The following is a 20390-nucleotide window of genomic DNA, read 5'->3' as shown; positions in this document are numbered from 1 at the left end:
CAGATCAGAAGTTTCTCAAGGGCAAGTATCATGCCTACTTCTTTCCCATGGCATTAAGCATAGTGTTTTATACAAGAGTATAAATTTATTTGAGTGTGTTGCTTTGAATTTTGCCCATTTGGTTGAATCTGTATGTTTTCCTCATTTGTAATTTTCTAATTACCCGACAGTGTTTCCCAAATTTTGATATCCTACTAAAGAGCATGAAGAAACACCTTGAAGATTCATTATTTGACTTCTGCCTGATTCTCCAGCCACAACTCAAATTATTCTCTTTCTCCCTCACTTCCTATGTTCTTGCTGCATTGGTCTTCTCTCAGTACTTTAACACGTCACACAATTCTTTGCCTAGAATGGACATGGCATGGTTGCTGCTTCCATCACTTAGGTGTCAGATCAAATGGTAATTCCTCAAAGAGGTCTTCCTGATCACCTGATCAAAGTTCCCTGTTCCCTTGAACCTGACCCCACACATTCTCTTGCCCATTACTCGGTTTTACTTTCTTTGTAGCACTTCCTATTACCTGAAATTATGCTCTCGATACTCGCTTGTTTACTGCCTGTCTTCCCACATTAGCATCTAAACTCCATCATTCAGAGCAGTACCCCCAATGCTCAGAATCGTGAATGAATATTTGAGTCGTTACCCTGTGTACCATCTTGAAAACAATTTGTCTTGGATCCAGTATTTCAACGCACATAATTGTCAAATGATTTCAGTGAAAAATGCCACGGAAGTAGAGACTATAGGGATTTTTAAAAAGAATAAACAAAGCATTATTTTAATGCACAGTGAGAACACAGGTCATAAGATCTACCAGTGAAAAGCAAAGGAAAAATACTGACAATGTCTTGTATATGATAATAGCTAATACTTATTGAGTTCTTACTATGTACTAGGTATTGTTCCAAATAATAGACTTTAAAAGAAGTAACAAAACTCATTTAGTCCTTATGATAACTGAGAGATAGGTATACTATAGTAATCTCCATTTTATGGTTGATGACACTGAGAGCAGAGGTTAGATAAGGAGTTACACAGGTTGATTTGCCTGAAGTTCTAAAGCCAGTAAGCGGCAGACCTGGGAATTAAATCCAAGCAGTTTGATTCTATTCTGTGGTTATAACCACCGTGCTATAATGCCTCATTGCCACTTAGGAGTAAGAGTTTGTTCACTTTAGTTCTCTCATTTATTTATTAAGTAGGTCTGGAATTATTCTTTTGTGTATAGTTTCACAGCTATATAATTTAAAATAAAGAATAATGGACTTAGGGTTGAGTTGCAGGCCCAGGTATGTTATTAAGCTATGTAAACTTCAACCTAACATCTTCAATTGTCAATTTTCAAATATGTGAAATGAAGGGTGGTTGGAGCCTTATTAAAGATAAACTAGTATTTCATAATTTTTTTCTGTTATGAGAGCTCTGGGCACGATGCTGCTGCTGAATTTCAGAAGAAGATTGTTGAGAATATTTAATATATTACCTGGACTTTATTCATCTCCAGTTTGTTCTTCTCATTAGCACTCTGGTCTTGTTTGCCAGCTCCTTTTTTCTGAGGGCCTTTTCCAAAGAAGATGTAATTTACAAAGGCATATTCCAGCAAAGCCAGGAACACGAACACAAAGCAACCCATCAGGTAAATATCAATTGCTTTGACATAGGGGATCTTTGGCAGGGTCTCCCTGAGGTGAGTGCTGATGGTTGTCATTGTCAGCACTGTGGTGATTCCTATGAAACAGAAAGACACAGCTTAGCTGAACGCACTTGTTAAGTTCCCTTTTCAAGACTGAGAGGACAGATGCCGATCTCCTGTTGGTGCTCCAGAATGATGGCAGTAATGCAATAAACCACAGGGCAAAAAGGGCAGACAATTTGAAAGACAAAGCTGCAGGCTCCCTACGTAGTCCATAAGTAAATCATAAAATGGGATGCGCTGTGAGTGTTGGGTTGAAAACTGTTTTTTTTAAAAAGTAATGCACAAAGGAAAAAGAAAAGTAGATGCAAATATTAAAATCTCATTGACATGCCCACTGCTTACTGTCAAATGTCCCTCATTCTGCTACGTGCCACCTCCTTCTTTCCTTCCTTCTCTCAGCGTCTCTGTCACGTCCCTCCTAAATCTGTCCTTGTAATACTAATCACCACAGCAGTCACTACCGAACTGAAAGTTGGTGACCGGTTTGAGGAGACCTATTTCATTGCATGCAACTGTAATACACACAGGTCACAGGGTCAGTATGGTCTTTTAAAATTATAATGCATCATTCATAGTGAGTCAACATGAAAAGAAGAAACAAATAAGAAAGTTCATGACTTGCATCAAGTATTTGATACATGTATTTTAAAATATAACATAATCTTATTGCTTTTTTTTTTTTCTTTTTCAAATATTACCTCTAGTTCCTTGATTCTAGAGACTAGAATGAATTAGTGCCCCGGAGTCAGGAAAAGACTTCCTAAAAATTCAACTTGTTAAAGAAATTTAAGAGTGTAGTCTTTTTAAAAGGAAGATTCTGCTTTGTCTACTTTGTTAAATATGGCATTCTTAACAATATAATGTTTGTGTGTCTGTATAATATTTTGTGTTGATTATGGTGATTAAATGATAATTGGGAAAAATAGGAAGTGATACTTATATCTAATACTAAACTCTGCTGTAATACTAATATTACACATTTGTATAGTGTTTTTGAAGTTTTAAACACTTACAGCTATGAATTATATGGCTGTCATAACAGCCTGCTGAGTGTGATAAGGCAGGTATATAATTCCCAGTTTATAGCTGAGTAAACAGAAACTCTGAGATTAGTTATTTTGCTGTAGATCACCCAGCTGGAGGCAAAAAGCAAGGAGGTATGAAGCAAAGGTATTTAAAATAAAAGCAGAGAGATGAAAAAGTAAAACGTGAAACTTGACGGAGGTCCTTAAAAATAAAGATAGGAAATGTGAAATGGATATTAAAGACAAAGGAGAACTGGCAAAGGGAATGGAAGTTAGAAAGTGAAAAGGGAAGAAAATAGTTTAGCACTCATTTGCCAGCCAGATTATTCTATTTAGATTCCCTGATTTGACTACTAAACTTGAGGAGAACAGATAAAGTAGGAAGTCTGAACTACCATACGAAAGGTTAAAATAGTTTAGATCAGTGATAAATTTAAATGTCTGGACTGATATTAAATGCCATCATGAGTGGTGCTATTTATTTCTTTGAATAAAATTTTAAATTTCCCCTAATATAATTCTACCTAATGTTCTGTACAGAAGCCATAATTCATTAAAATCTACTAATTCCACTTCTGCTTCTACTTCTTGGCTTAAATTTTTTAAGCAAGAAGGGCTAGTAAATAAATGTCTTTTTCACTTAGATAAGGTTTTAAATACCTTAGGTTTTACATTTCAAAGAACATGTTTATTCAGCATCTGCATAGGCTGACACCTCTAATCAAAATATTATTAGCTTTGAGGATAGGTGTGTAAAGAGAACCGCAATTCATGACCTTGACAGTTCATATTCCCTACTGTAGACACTGTCCGATGTTTTTTCTTTAACCATAGCGTATACACATACTCAAATAATATGTGCAGATACATGTGTATGATATGATAAATTATTTGTCTACTTTCCTTAGTCTTGTAATGTTCAAAGGTTGATAAGGGGCTGCCCACACTTGACTTTGTGAGCCTTATATACTCAACCAATAGAGATGAGCTGTAGAGTTGACAATTAGTCTAGGGGTGAAAGGATATGCTGATCATCTAATCCGGTTCCATAGTCTCAGAAGAGAAGAGCTGTACATGTTAGCTTAGTAATAAATTATGTTCTTTTGCATGTGTGTGTGTGTGTGTGTGTGTGTGTGTGTGTGTGTGTGTGTGTCTGTAAATAAGCCCCAGAAAGTGATAACTGAAATGGCTCTAGGGTCAAATACGAGGTAGACCCACACATACCCAGATACATCAGACAGACCTTACATATTCTAACTTTCCAAGGAATCCTTTAAAATCTCAAATATAGCCTTTTAGCTTACAGCAATTACTCAACCATGGCAAGATTAGTTCTGAATTCTGTTTTGCTGGGAAGGAAACCATTTTTTATTCTGTCCTGATCACAGATCATTAATATAGCTGATGAATTGTCTGTGTCTTATTCAACTAGAAAGAGCTCTATTTAAGGGAGACAGAGCAATACAATTTAACTATAGTTAATATTTGAAAGATAATATTGACATGGCTTGTTAATGGTCACAAGGTTTAGCTTTCTCCAAATCCATTTGAGAATAATGCAATAATGTTCTCCACTGTAAAGAGAAGGAACCAAAGAAGAAATCACAAAGTTAGTAAAATATTAGTGTAATGAGAATTTTAAAATATTCTCTAAGAAGCACTTATATAGTGTTGAATGTACTCCAAGATTTGTGTTTTATTTTGGTAAAATGATAAAAAGATATTACGTTGTAAAACATTCACTCCTGTAAGTGCTTACACATAGATGTTTTATTATCCAGCACTCTTACGGTAATCTCATTCTCTGGCTCTCTGTGAGAGACACCCTGGCCTGTAATTCTTATCATTGGTTGTTGTTTGACGTTAAATCCCACCAGCTCTCTGTAGTGCTGGGAATGCATTACCTAGTGCGACTCTGGCTGCAGAGGCATCATAGTTGATCCAAAACGACACCCAGGACAGAATTGTAATCAGTGTGGAAGGCATGTAGGTTTGCAAAATGAAGTAACCAATGTTTCTCTTTAGACGAAAACTTAGTGACAGTCGTGGATATGCCCCTGAGTGAAAAAAAAAAAGAAAAGAAAGGAAAATCAGATGGTCATTTGGTGGGAGCCATCTCCTTTCTCATCATCGCTAGTTCATTTTGGGGGAAACATCCTCACCTGTTGTGAACTCCACCTTCTTGGACACCATCTTATAGTCAACAATTGAAAACTGAGGAAGCTCAATTTTATTCACTCCTGTTACTGCTCCTTCTCCTCCATTCCAGTAAAACTCAATGTCATCCGTGGTGTAGCCATCTGAAACCAGGAAACAGCAGAGTTAAACAGAATTCAGTTGGCCTAGAAATTCATTTTGAAGACAGTTGGGGATTTGGAGAGAAATTTCCCAGCAATTGATGATAAGATGATTTTGCTTTAAATTGGGATAACATAAGAGGTTTCATGTTGAGTGCTGTTTCTGACAGGCTGGTTGTGGCTGCCTTGAGAAGATGGATATACTTGGCTTTACTGAACATAACCTCTGTGATCATTCAGTGATATCTGATATCACCGCTGCATATTTATTCTCATTGTGTCCACTAAGGGGCACTCTTCGGTTAGATTGAGGGATGCCTGAATTCTAGGTGCCTGGGCATAGATTTTGACTGTGTGTTATTTAACAACAACAAGTATAATAACTGAGCACATATTTGTTAAAAGGGGAACAGAAAGGATAAAGGGATGGAGTATAATAAAAGATCAAATTAGTACGGACCCATTAAATGATCAAGATATTCAAAGAAGAGTATACATTTTTCAATTAGGTAAGCTTCTCTTTATAGCCTTTGATTATAGCTAATATATAGGTGAAAATTTTAGTAAATATGTGAATTTTTGATCATATTGTTATACCTTAATACTTATGTTAGTGAGGTTTAAGTAATTTAAGGCAAATGTGTAGAGGATTGTAGATTGTGGTAGAAGGATCTATCTTGAAATCTATTCCCCCTTCCAGTTCTGCTCCCAATTGCCATGGGTCTGCTTGGGTTATGGTCATACATCAGAGTAGCTTGCATTAAAAAAAGTATTAATATATTAAAAAATCTAAAAATCATTTAAAACATATAGAAGGCTTTATATTTGTATCTTTCTATCTGCTAGAGACAAAAAAAGATCTTTCTAAGGTTATTTTCTATTTTTATTGACCTCAAATAAAAAAGCATCAAATCCTTTTCCATTAGAATTACTAGGGCTTATGTTTCAAAAGTAACCATATACTGTAGTACATATTTTGCCTACTAACTTTTGATTAAGCCAGAAACATTTTCTCAAGAGATAAAGAGTAATATATTTAAGATTTCGAAGTTGAATGCCAAGTGCCAAAGAATCACCATCAACATATCGCTGAAAGAAAATTTAAGGTCTTCTTCATTTTTATTTTGAGGGGAAATAAAATTATCTTTACTTTACTGTTTTAAACACTTCTAGCTTCTCTTCAAAAAGCTCTTTTTTGAATTCTTATCCCTGAACTCATTGCACTCACAACTGTCTTGTATTTGTTACTTTTGCCACTCTATACAGGTTATTATTTACTATAATATGTTTCAATTTGTTTTATTTTATTTCTCTTAAAACCATCTTCTTCTAGTTCAAGAACTTGCCCTTTCTTCAAAGGGTAATCTTTCATATTCAGTAACCTATTTTACAATGACCAAAGTAGAGCATAGAAGTGGAAGATATTTACTTTTAGATATAATCTTTGGTGTCCGAGAGGCTGTGAGACCCTCGATACCCACTGGACTTAGAGCAATCTACATGGAACTAATTGGCGTGTTGGGGATTTCCACCAAATTTAGGTATGGCTCTGTAAGACTGATTCTTAACATCTCTTTGAGAATCTGATAAAACCTTCTGAACTCAAGAGAATGAGAAGACAAGCCACAGATTGGGTGAAAATATATACAAAAGACACATCTGATAAAGGACTGTTATCCAAAATATACAAGGAGATCTTAAACCTTGACAGTAAGAAAACAAAAAACCTGATTAAAAATGGGCCGAAGACCTCTTAACAGACATCTCACCAAAGGAGATATACAGATCGCAAAAAAGCATATGAAAAGATGCTCCACATGACATGCTGTTAGTGAAACGCAAATTAAAACAATAATGTGGGCTTCCCTGGTGGCGCAGTGGTTGAGAGTCCGCCTGCCAATGCAGGGGACACGAGTTCGTGCCCCGGTCCGGGAGGATCCCACATGCCGTGGAGCGGCGGGGCCCGTGAGCTATGGCCGCTGAGTCTGCGCGTCCGGAGCCTGTGCTCCGCAACGGGAGAGACCAAAACAGTGAGAGGCCCGCGTACCGCAAAAAAAAAAAAAACAAAAAAGACAAAACACAATAATGTGATGCTACTGTACACCTATTAGAATCGTCAAAATCTGGAACACTGACATCACCAAATGCTGGAGAGGATGTGGAGCAGCAAGAACTCTCATTCATTGCCGGTGGAAATGCAAAATGGAACAGCCACTTTGGAAGAGATTCTGGTAGTTTCTTACAAAACTAAACACACTCTAATCATATGACCTAGCAATCTTGCTCCTTGGTTTTTAGCCAAAGTAATTGAAAACTTGTGTCTACACAAAAACCTGTACACAGATGTTTACAGTAGCTTTATTCATAATTGCCAAAACTTGGGAGCAACCAAGATGTCCTTTGGTCCTTTGATACTGTCGTACACATAGGTACTGGTATATTTCTCAGTGTTAAAAGGAAATGAGCTATCAAGCCACGAAAAAACATGGAAGAAACTTAAATGCATATTATTAGGTGAAAGAAGTCAATGTGAGAAGGCCACATACTGCATGATTCAACTATGTGACATTCTGGAAAAGGCAAAACTATGGAGACGGTAAGATCAGTGGTTGCCAGGGGTTGGGGGTGCGGAGGGATGAATGTACGGAACACAGATCCTTAGAGAGCAATGAAAATACTCCGTATGTTACTATAGTGGGAGACAAATGTCATTATGCATTTGTCTAAACCCACAGAATGGACAACACTAAGAGTGAACCTGAAAGTAAATTATGGACTCTGGGTGATAATGATGTGTCCACATCATTTCATCAATTGTAACAAATGCACCACTTTGGTGGAGGATGTTGGTAACAGAGGAGGCTATTCATGTGTGGCGGCAGGGAGTATATGGGAAATCTCTGCACCTTCCCCTTAATTTTGCTGTGAACATAAAACTGCTTTAAAAGATATTCTTAAAAAAACTTCTGAAAGAACTCTACAGAAAAACATACATATAATACATATGTATAGATAGATAAATAAATACAATTTGACGGTAATTTCAGAGAATCATGGCTTCCCCTGGAGCCCATTTAAGTGTTCTAGAATAAGAACCTCCTCTCTGAGGGCAAATGGCTAGTGGCAACACGACAGCTTAAACTCAACCCTGATGCCCTTCCTTCCACTTCCGATTCAACTATGAACTTCTAAGCCCAGCATGAAGTGGGATCTGGGGAATGTGAGGTCTCAGCTCTGTCTGGATCTAGTAGCCAATGATGTCATGGGATGTTTTTCCCCTCAGGGACAGGAGAGAACTGGTGGACTACTGGCATGGGGTACTTGGATGGGGTTAGAACAGTGAGATTAAGGAAGAAAGCTGGGTGCACGGATTCGGGGGGACTAGTAAATGAAGGCTGCTGCCCCTTGTGTGACTCTGTGGAGGAACTGCTGTTTTCACAGTCCTTTAATAAGATGTAGGAGAGTTTAAAAAGTGGGGAGAGAGAGGAAGAGAGAGAGAGAGACTGCCTCCTGGTGCATCAGTAGGGGAATGACAGCTTGCCTGGAGCCCACCATGGCTTTCATCTAGCTAGAACACTGTTTCCATTTACGGTGCTCGGGCAGCTGGGTCCAAATCCCAAGGGATATGCAAGAGAAACACAACGATATTTATAAGAAAACCCAGTCATCCTACAGAAGGAAAACAAGCATAAGATCCAGAATAGATGGCTCCTCGTGAGAAGAACTGGTGGAGGAAGCAGATGATAGTTTGAACTTTTCATTTCCCATCTTTATTCACAATTTGGGAACATATAAGGATATCTGATGAGAGCACAAAAACTTCCTTACTTCCTTGTACTAAAACCCATACTTTTCAATTTAAAAAGAGTGTTAGATAAATTGAAAAGAAGATGGCCACTGATGAGGCCAGGTTAGTGGACTGGAAGACAGTTTGAACAAAATTATAGAAATTTGGAAAGCATAAGCACTTTGAAAGACTCATCTAGGAGAGCTAACATATGAATAGTGGGCATTCTTGACAGAAGAAGAGGAGCCATAATACACAAAAAGAAAATACAAATTTCCCTGAATTTAATAAACTGTTTTGCATATTGAAGGGCTCATTATATTATGTAACCGTGATATCACTCCTGAACTCCAAGGGTAAAAGAATAATTTTACAATCTTCCAGACACAAAGTACAAGGTATTTTCACAGGAAAAACTCTCAGATTTCTGAAAGGAAAGGATTATAGAATAACAATTCAGAACATCTAGAGTAAAGGCAAAAGGACAGCAACTCAGAGACTCAAGAGTCCCATTCCCCACAAAAATACCACTTCTTTCCAGAGAAGAATTCCAGAGAAGAATATATCACCCAGGGACCTGTTTGAGGAAATTATTCCTACAGAAGACTCCAATGAAACAAATGAATCAGGATGGATAGCTAAGACATTATCAGGGAAAGCTCGTTGGAAACAGGGGTTGTAAAGAATTATAAGACTACTTTGCTCAAATCTATGCAAACACATTTGAAAATTTGAATAAAATGGATAATTTTCTTGTAAGAAAAGCATTTGCTAAAGCCCAAATCAGGAGAGACAGAAGATCAAAACAGTTTGTTACCCCCTACAAACAAATAAACACCAGACTCAAACATTTAAGACTGATAATTCTATTTCTACTTAAACAGTTCCAAAGTATAGGGAAAAATGAAAACTTCCAAATTGTTTTCATAAACTAAGGAGAACATATTAGCAAAACAAGATCCAGCAGTACATTAAATAACAATGCATAACTAGTGGGGTTTATTCTAGGAGTGCAAATGATTCAATATTAGAAAATCTAGTAATATACTTCATTATATTAACAGATCTAAGGAGAAAAAAGCATATGATTATATACACAGGTGCTAAAAAGGCATTTGACAAAATTTAATAGCCAGTCTGTTTTTTAACAAAACAAACATCACTCAATAAATATGCATAGATGGATATTTCCATAACATGGTAAGACATATCTATCTCACGCTCAAAGCCAGAATCACGCTTATTGTGGAAACACTAGAATATTCCCATGAAAGTTAAGAACAAAATAAGAGTGTCCACTACCATTGCTATTATTTTTAACATTGTTCTGGAAATACTAGCCATTAGGTAAAAGAAAGAAAATTGAACTATAAAGTTGGAAAACTGCTGGTTAAACTATTAAGATTTGCTAATTATACCACTGTATATCCAGTAAACCCCAAAGAATTAACTGAGAGACTTTTACGAACAATAGAATTAGTATGATTATGGGGTACAAAATTACTACACAGAAATGGGTAGCTTTCATGTATAAAAACAAAAATTTATAATGGAAGAAAAGACCCTTTTTAAAATAGAGACAAGAAATATCTAGTAATAAACTTAGTAATAAACAGGCAAGACTTATATGAAGCAACATTTGAAACACTTTTGAAAAGCACAAAAGAAGCCTTGAACAAATAAAAAGACATACCATGTTTTGAATAGGAAGACTCAACATCATTAAGTTCGTTTACAACTTAATGTGATTGCCTAGTAATACCAATGAGCTTTTCGTTTTGGGAACTAGACAAAGTGATTCTAAAGTTAAAATAAACAGATTGGAAAATCTAAGACAGCTCTAAAAAATAAGACTCCTGGCTTTGTGCTACTAACCTTAACTTGACAACCAGGCACTAACCTATGTGTGTGAATAAAACTGACGTGGCTCCTGCCCTGTTGGAGCTTGCGTATTTCATGTAAAATGTTACATATTTCACCACAAAATTCCTTTCTAAATCCTTCTGTATGGATTGGTTTTTTTTTTTTTTTTTTTTTTTTTTGCGGTACGCGGGCCTCTCACTGTGGTGGCCTCTCCCGTTGCAGAGCACAGGCTCCGGACGCGCAGGCTCAGCGGCCATGGCTCACGGGCCTAGCCACTCCACGTCATGTGGGATCTTCCCGGACCGGGGCACGAACCTGTGTCCCCTGCATCGGCAGGCGGACCCTCAACTACTGCGCCACCAGGGAAGCCCTAGATTGGCTTTCTTTAGCATGTGTTTTAATCTTCAGGAAAGCTTTGCAACAAGGTAGTGGATAAGATTTAGGTGGCCTTATTAAATGAAGTTAAGTGATGTCAAAGGTGATATTTGAGGCACTCCTTTTGTTGGTGCAGCTCATACAGTATAGATGGCTCTGGAACGAGGAATCCTGGTTTTAGCTTTCTGTGGTCCTGGAGTCAACACATGGCAGGAGCTACCTGACTACCAGCTTCCCGACTGTGGTGAAGCCATCAGTCCCCTTGGAGGGCCGATCTGCACTGTGATACTGGGAGTCATTTCTAGTTGCCCAGCCTAGAGCCTACTACATCCGTCTTTTGATTTTGTAAGCACCACTTCCTTCTATTGAAAGTCTTTCTGCTTAAGCTAGCCAAATGGACTTCTGTTATATGCAGCAGAATCTGGATTGATACATTCTCTTTCTCTTCTGGGGAAGAATTATTTGCTCCAGATTTGGAATTACCAGAGCTTTCCAGGAAAACCTCTGTTGGCTTGTTCTGGTCATTCATTTGCTGTTTCTGTGCCTCTCCTGCTTTCTATACTCTGCTCTGTACCCATGGGGCTGGGCTCCCTGTCTCTCTGGCTTCCTGTTAGATGCTGCCCCTAGGAAGAATAGGCTGAAGATTAGAAGGTAGAAGGGGGAGGCGAGCCTCTTGATTCTGTCTCTGGCAGTGTTGCTGGTGATTGCTGCCAGGGCAGTGGGGTGATTCCAGACTCTCACGGCCCCTCTTCTGGAAACTCTGCAAACAACCAGAACAGCATTTCTAATAGGATCCAACAAATTCAGGCTCATGGGCACTTGTTTCTGGCTCTTCCTCCTTTAACACCCTTTTTTCCTTCTCTCTTTTGCTTTTCCAGCTCATCCAACCTTTGTAACCAATTCTCTCTATTAAATTCCCTATTTGAAAAAACTTGAGTGGTTTCTGCTTTCCAATGAGCTCCTGTCACATAGTGTATCTTATCATGCAAACATTTCATCTGTTTACATAGCTTTGTGTTTGTCTCTGCCTTTTATCTCCTTCATCTCTCATTATATTATACACTTTTTGAAAGCAAAGACCTTCTTTTATTCTTTTTCTTTTTTTTTTTTTTTTATGCGGTACGCGGGCCTCTCACTGTTGTGGCCTCTCCCGTTGCGGAGCACAGGCTCTGGACGCGCAGGCTCAGCGGCCATGGCTCACGGGCCCAGCCGCTCTGTGGCATGTGGGATCTTCCCGGAACGGGGCACGAACCCGTGTCCCCTGCATCGGCAGGCGGACTCTCAACCACTGCGCCACCAGGGAAGCCCCCTTCTTTTATTCTTTAAAAAATTTCCTGATGCCTAGAACAGATTCTGTCCACAGTCATGTATCCAATACATATTTATGAATAAATGACTGAATGTTGTTTGCTGCTTAGGGTCTATGTTTATTGTCTCAGATAGGTAGCCTGATATATAACTTCCTTGGTAGCATTCTTGAACCAGATTTATTCCTTGCTTAAAATGCTTCTGCTCACAAGGGCCTTACAGGTGGGTCTGGGCACCAAGGAAATGGAAAAAGCTGCTTATTAATTTTAGGCTTACTGAGTAACTAGGTGATAAATTACAACCTCAGTCTGATCTTCAAATTGTAGGATTCTAGGGGATAACTATGTAAGCAATATCTAGGGTTGAAGGACCAGAGATGGTTCACCGTTTGGGATTGAGAGGGGAGAAGACAGTGGGTGAGCCCAAACCTCTCACTGTCTTCTGCTTTTGCAGGGCAGCAGAACGCTTCAATGCCATGCACAAAAACAGAGCTGGAGTATGGCTATCAATCAATGTGAATCTTAATAGGATTCAACGATTTATACAGTCAGTGGTCTGGGTCTGTATTCCCAAGCTCTCTGGCACTTGGTTCAACTAAAACCCTTTAGGCTTAGTGTTCAAGGTACTGAGATAATTACAGACGATTTGGGGGAAAAAAGAATGCGCACTCCATTTCAGGTGGAAGTGTGAGTTCTCATGGGAGCAATAATGGCAGCTGGACCCAAAGGGGAGAGCCTAGAAATAAACTATTATTCAAAGATTACACAAGGACATTTTGCCACAGAGAGCAAACATCAATTTTCTCACACCCAACCGACCTATTTACCAAAGGTTTCCTTTATGAATCAGTGACTTCATACAGTGTCTCAAAGCCCGAACCCTTGGATACCAAGGATATTGTTTTGTAGCAACAATAACTACACAGAAGCTCTCAAAATTTCCTCTCAGCCCCTGGGGACTTCTTAGTGCAGCAGAAAGTACAGATAAAATTAAGTTGATGTCATTGGTTAAAGATGTGTGGAGCTAGTACAAATATACAAGCATCTGGATGTTAGTGTTTCTCTTTGCTATTTGAAACACTCTATTTTCGATGCATTTTTCTAATCTGGAAATAAAAATTACTCCCTGTTGTGCTCAATAGAGCTGGGAGGATGGTCTAAAATTGTACTGAAATGTGTTTTAGAGAATGGAGAGATTTAAGCTTCTAATCCACGGGTGGACATGAGTAAATGTATTTCCCTTTGTGGAATGGCCGTGACCTCATCTCAAGTTTCACAGTGTGGGGCTTGATTGGCTTAAGCCAATTGTTAAAACACCATCCCTTGGGCTTCCCTGGTGGCGCAGTGGTTGAGAGTCCGCCTGCCGATGCAGGGGACACGGGCTCGTGCTCCGGTCCGGGAGGATCCCACATGCCGCAGAGTGGCTGGGCCTGTGAGCCATGGCCGCTGAGCCTGCATGTCCGGGGCCTGTGCTCTGCAACGGGAGAGGCCACAACACGGAGAGGCCCGCGTACCGCAAAAAAAGCAAAAAAACCACCATCCCCTTTGCTATGGTGACTGGCTAAGGGTTAGGCAATCACCCAGGTCTAAAACAATTAGGTCATAGCAGGTCCCCTGCCCAAATTAATTGCTTGGAAATAGGCATGTGACCCAAGTTGGTCCAGTCCTAGAGAAATCTAGGACTTGTGTCCAAAAGTTGGAGGAGAGAAGATTTCCCTCTCTCTTTTAGCTGTTGGTAAACAGGAAATGCTGAGCGGAGAGTGGCCAGTCCAGCTATAAGAGCCAGTATCTTTCCTTCCAGTTTACATCAGTCATTACTAGCACCTAACTGAAATCACACTCATGATCAACATTTCGGCTGGCCTACTGAAATAAACTTAGTAGTCTTCCACTCTCCACTTCCTCGGGCTCTTTCCACGTGGGGGCAGAAATATTAGGAATTTATCAATATCTCTGCTCCAGGAGCTGTGTAGATCCTTCCTGTTTCAAGGTTATTAGATATTTGTAATGGTGCATCTCAGAAGCAGATAAGAAAGCCAGTTGGGTCTAATCCTTCCCGTGGCTCCAAGCCTTTATTCTAAAGGCTACTTGGGATTCCTTTCTCACCCATCTCTGTATCTCCTTGGTAGCCTAAGAAGCAGTAAACCAACCATGGAAGCCAGATTTTTAAAGCATTCTCACAAGTATTAATAAACTGTAGGTACGACAGCAGAAACTAACACAACATTGTAAAGCAACTATACTCCAATTACAAAAAAACTAAACAAAAAAAAAGAAAGAAAGAAAGAAAATGTAGGTACAAATCTGTGCAACAAACCACTTAATAATTGACTCCTACCTGACGACCCACCGTTTGAGTGGTCATCCAGGGAAGGCCCTCGTGCTATTTTCTTAGTCAACTCAATAGTTAATTACGTTTCTGGGTAATCATTAGAAAATACGTCCTTATAATAAGAAAAAATTCACCTTCTTGGAGAGCATTCACCATCTGATCCTTGTCTGCCCCTTGTGCTCACAGAAAATAAACCCAGTACCTTTTCTACATGATAGTACTTCCTATTTTTGAGGACACCTCTCACGATCCCTTTCAGTGTTTCCTTCTTCAGGCTTTGGTCTTTCGCAGGATGTACTCAACCTATGAAGCTTTTCTCCTCTCAGTAGTTTCCGGTTTGCTGATATGCCCTTTGAAGCATGGAAGCCCCAGGCTGAGAGGTGGCCATGTCTACCTCGGCTCTTCTCCCTTCTTTTATCTGGAAAATGTTCCTATTGTGTAGACTCACCCCCAAGATTAATCCTGCCCTGGGTTAATCTGGCCAAACATAGGAGGCCATGGCATCTCCTAGGTTTGGCCAATATGTAAATTTCCAGAGTGACTTTCCAAGAGTGCTGCTCTTTCATATCTGACTGCTTAATACCACGTAGTCCATGAATCCTTGTCTACGCTAGATCATCCCCATTTAAAGACTTTTAGATCCCAGGTACTTTTGATTTTGGAGACACCTTCCCACATTATATTAAATACATTAAAATGCATTCACATCCCATGTTAAACCTAATTTGCATGTCACTGTAAAAGCACTGGATTGCAGCTGACTTGTTAACATAATGTTATATTAGGTTTAATATTGTAGTTTTCCTTATGCGTTTTGGGGCCAATAATTTAAGACCCTTGATAAACTCGTAGTATGTAGACATTTTGCCTATCATGCTTGTTGGCAAAATGGCTTTGCTGGAGCCCAGATACCGACTGGGCTGTAGTGCCCTGCTTAAGATCGCTTTCCATGCATTCTTTATTTGGAATATATCCAGCCCCTCTTAAATTTATGACTGATGGGACTTCTGCTGTCATCGTCAGATCTTCTGACCCTGGTTGTGGCTTGTCCTGATTTCTAAATGGGCTACCACCTCACGATGGTAGCCAATTTCTCACGATGAAATTGTCTTCCAGGTTGTACTGCACGCAGTAGCTACCCCCTTGGGTTGTTCAGGTGGCCTCTCCGAGGCTGAGCCTGTCTGACCCTGTCTGGCCTCCTCTACCATGTTTCTGGCCCCATGCTGATGAGGTTCTTACATGCTTTCCACCATGCCTGTCCAACTCATGATATTCTTGGCGTAGCTAGCTAGTGAAGGGCAAGACTTTTCTTATTCTAGTCACTGGTCTTCTATCAAAGCAGCACAAGTTCAAATTAGCTTTTTGACAGTCACATTACTTTTTCTTCCTTGGACTCAAACATAGGATCTATTATAGTCCCCATTAAATTTTATCTAATTCAATTTGACTTGCTGTTGAGGTTTTTTTTGATCTTTATTTGCTCACCCTCTTGGTTTCATGTTCTCTTCAGGTTTGATAAACATGCCTTTTATCATTATTCCCTTGACTGAGACAAATGTGGGATGGCAGAGACAAAGATAGAGCCCTGTTACAATCTCTTGGCAATACTCCTCCAGGTTGATAATAAAAGTCTCTAATCAGTGCTTTGCTGGGTGGCACCATCATTTATTCATTATTTTTAATTAATTATATTTTTGGCGGTGTTGTGTCTTCGTTGCTGCGTGCAGGCTTTCTCTAGTTGTGGTGAGCGGGGGCTATTCTTTGTTGTGGTGCACGGGCTTAGTTGCTCTGCGGCACATGGCATCTTCCCAGACCAGGGCTCGAACCCGTGTCCCCTGCATTGGCAGGTGGTTTCTTAACCACTGTGCCACTAGGGAAGCCCCCCATCATTTATTCATTTAATATTTGCCTAATAGTTTTAGCTTTGAGTCTGTATCTCTGTATTTATCACCTTTTCCTGATTCAGTGATTTTACAATCCTATCAAATAAGGAAGTGAGGTCTATTTTGACTTGTGTTTGGAGAAATCGAGCTGTTTCCATAGATTACTGAGCCCTCTTCTTTGGGATCCAGGACTAGAATATTTCCCAGACTGAATCAAGTCTCATCAGCCTAAGTGTCTTTGAATTTATCTTTCTTACCTTCTGGAACGTGGAATGGTGTACCCCATTCTGTCAATACCAGTAGTAATTAGGTATACTGATGATATGTAGGCTTACGATAATCACCTTCCCTTCACAATGCCCAGCTTCCTTTAATATGTGCTAATTGAGCTATATGGAATTAATTTGTGTGGGTGCATATGTTTTAGGCAAATTATTGGTTAAAAATTAGAATCAGGGTTGCTGTATGCCCAAAATCAGTGGTGAAGTAAAAGATAATCACACCTGGAAATCCTAAAATTTTACTATTAAGTGTTTGTTATATGTTTTTTATCAATAAAGGTTTCTCAAAACAAACAGCTACTAGCTATCTACATTTTTTTGGTCTTAATAGTCAAAGGAGAGAATATTTTGTGTCTCAGAAAAAATCCTTATCCCTCTCTTTCTAATTTGTATTAATTGCAAAGTAGATTTTTCTGGGAAATCTATGGTCAAACTTTCTTTTATAGTCTTGAAACCCTTTTACGTTATCTATACATTTAATGAACATCCCAATTTTTTGGACCCTCCCTACTTAAAAAAAATAATTGGGGTGAAAGATGGAAATAAATTGTGACTGTTAATGCGTGTTCCTAAGTTATGCCAAATCTGGCACAACTTTCTCAAAAGATAAATTTTACAGAATGTCAACAACAAAAACCATGTACTTCTTACAAAGTTCTGTGAGAAATCTCTGTCCCAAAATTGAGATAGTCTTTTGCTTAATATTACTGTATGGAACAGAGAAGGCCTTGCCTGTTCAACTCAGCTGAAATGAGGTGTTGGAGTTACTGGGATTGGATGTCATCTCTACCCATAATTTCTGCTCTGATAAAAAGGAACATCAAAACCCCTCTCCACTTTGAAACAGTTGTTTGGTTGGGGGGAAAATCCATTATACCTGTTTTCTCCAAGCATTAGAATGACCATATTGACTTGAACATATGAAAAATGAATTAACTGCATAAGCAGAGAATCTAAACCAGTGTGTTAATATAGGTGTGGTTTAAGATTGTTTAACAGTCTTATTTAAGATTGGATATTGTTTAAGAATGCTTGATCTATTAGACATCCTTGAAGGTGTGCATCCTTGTTTTATTAAGAAGAATAAAAAAAAAATCAGGCGTAGTCTAGAGAAGGGAGTCACCTCTCATTATGACAAGCACCTAATATGCCACTTGTGCCTTTATCTTCTAAAGTGTGAGTGACCTTCAAGGAAAAATAAGACCAGGAACAAGTAAAGTACAAACGAAGGTGATTATCCAGCTAATTCAAATGCAATGTTATGTGAACCTTTCTGTTCTGGCAATGTTATTGTTGGTCTGAAACTCTAGATTAACAGCTTAGATGATAACCCCACTTACCTAATTTAATTTTTATGACCACATTGCATCATAAATATGGAAAATTATTCAGAATATATTCATGGTATTTTTATTGTGAAGAGTTATGTGCATCCTGCTTGCTTGTGAATCCACCCCTGAGTGGTTACCGAATTTTGCTTTGTTTTAATTCTTCTTTTCTTTTTTTTAGAGGGTCACTTTTCACTGATAAATTCTGATGATAAGAAATGGCGATTTGTCAATAAAATACATTTTTGGAGAACTTGTTAAAAACTTAAAAAACCCAACTCAACCAAACCAGTTATGGTAAAATATTTACAGTATGAGGTTAAGAGAAAACAAACATAAGAAAAATGTATGTCTATGTGTATATATCACAAAGGATATGTATGAAAATAGTTAACAGTGGTTAGGATCATGGGTTTTTCTTTATTTTAAAAATTTTATGTGGTGAACTTGTAATGCTTTTAAAAATAAAACCCCAGTAAATTATTTTTATGTTCTAGAAAACGCCTAAATACTGTATGAACTTCAAATCTGTGAAGATTATTTGAATGACCTGTAGAGGGCACTCAAGACCTTCCAGATTCATAGGGAGAGACAAGGATACTGTCTGAAAATTTTATTCCTTTCAGTTGCAGGAGTTTTACATTTTTCCTATTTTAGCTTTGGATCACTGATTCTCACAAGGTTCTATTTTAAAATTCATTTATGTTAAATAACACTAGTACAATTCTGATTAATATACCTAGTCACAAATTCCTATTTTTAGCTAGAAATATGTTTATATTTAAATACATGCAACTCTAATTGTTACTAAAATGATTAAAACAAATGACCTGTTTTGGTATATTTAATGCTTAAGTTGTAATCTTTTCACTAACATCTTCAAAAGGACAGTCTATGCTAGTTTAGCTATGCATATGAATTAACGAATATCTATGTGCAGCAAATGGACCTATTCTTCCCATCCTTATTTTATTATTATGCAGCTGGTAGCAATGAAATGCATTAAATTAAAAATTAGCCTTCTTTCAGGTCAGAGTTTATTTTCAATTTTTATTTTATTAACTAAGTTGCCTCGTTCCTGATTTCTTTTAGCTATCATCTATGTATTTTAGACTCATATACCTTATCAATCACATTCAGATGCCATTAATTGAGACCCACTCTATTCAGTTTCTAAAGCTGATGCCTTCCCCATGTGTGGATGCAAAGTATGTAGTCCCTGCCCTGGGTTTTCACAAATGTGTTGCACACAACCTACGATAATAATACAAGCTACAGTATCTAAAAAAGGCGGATTTTATTTTCCAACAAGATAGCTTTTCTCTGGCAATTCTCAGCCATCTTCAGATATTACATGTTCTTTTGGATTCCCTTTAGGATCAGGTTGGATAGCCTTAGCAACTAGGAGGCCATGTGCTTTTGCGGCTCACAAACTATTATATGTTCTTGTATAATTTCTTGGCTTTTGAAATCATGCGAATAGAATGTTGAAGAGCTGACAGTTCAGTTGTTTGTATGTACAGCTTATCTGCACTCATTCCCAAGTGCTAGATTGGTGTCACAGAGGTTACTGTGGTAGGCTTTTGGGGCACATTAATATCTGTGTTTTAAAAAATTGCATTGTGTCTGGGCATGAGGGAAAAAAGAACCTATCCAATTATTATTGGTTTTGCTGGAATTGATTTTTCACTCCGTGTAACTTGGCAGTGACACTGATGAAACATGTGGCTTGCTGCCACTTTATTTATGTTGAGGACTTTATTTCTGATGCCCATGAAATAGGAAGACAGGCAAATATAAATTTATCTTTTTTTTTTTTTTTTTTTTTTTGTGGTATGCGGGCCTCTCACTGCTGTCGCCTCTCCCGCCGCGGAGCACAGGCTCCGGACGTGCAGGCCCAGCGGCCATGGCTCATGGGCCCAGCCGCTCCGCGGCACGCGGGATCTTCCCCTGCATTGGCAGGCGGACTCTCAACCACTGCATCACCAGGGAAGCCCTATAAATTTATCTTTGAAGCTGCCTGGTGTAGAAGTTTGGGAGCAGCAGTTAGGAAAGGGCATTGCCTGATCTCAGGCCAGGGAAGAGAAACAGTGAGTACCATTTTCACTTTTCAGAAGGGGGAAATAAAAGTACAGATTTCCATGATATGATTGGGAAAGCGAATGCTTCCAAGTTTCTATCTGTGGAAATGGGGCCAATAATCTGCAGTACC

General features: G+C 38.6%; 2 protein-coding genes across 4 annotated transcripts in view; one reads left to right on the top strand and one right to left on the bottom strand.

Moving 5' to 3' along the window:
• GABRB1 (gamma-aminobutyric acid type A receptor subunit beta1) overlaps positions 1–20390 on the bottom strand; it is a 398553-nt gene that overhangs the window by 18468 nt on the left and 359695 nt on the right. The window contains exons 6-8 of the mRNA XM_030880452.2: positions 4888–5025; positions 4630–4782; positions 1488–1732 (exon numbers count right to left, since the gene is read on the bottom strand). Coding sequence (XP_030736312.1) covers positions 1488–1732; positions 4630–4782; positions 4888–5025 — 536 coding nt within the window. The remainder of the gene's footprint in view (positions 1–1487; positions 1733–4629; positions 4783–4887; positions 5026–20390) is intronic.
• Positions 1–20390, top strand: part of COMMD8 (COMM domain containing 8) — a 273266-nt gene that overhangs the window by 40108 nt on the left and 212768 nt on the right. The gene's annotated exons all lie outside the window — the stretch shown is intronic.

The sequence above is a fragment of the Globicephala melas genome, chromosome 5 (assembly GCF_963455315.2).
Source record: "Globicephala melas chromosome 5, mGloMel1.2, whole genome shotgun sequence".
NCBI lineage: Eukaryota > Metazoa > Chordata > Mammalia > Artiodactyla > Delphinidae > Globicephala > Globicephala melas.
This window is presented reverse-complemented; position numbering and strand designations above follow the sequence as displayed.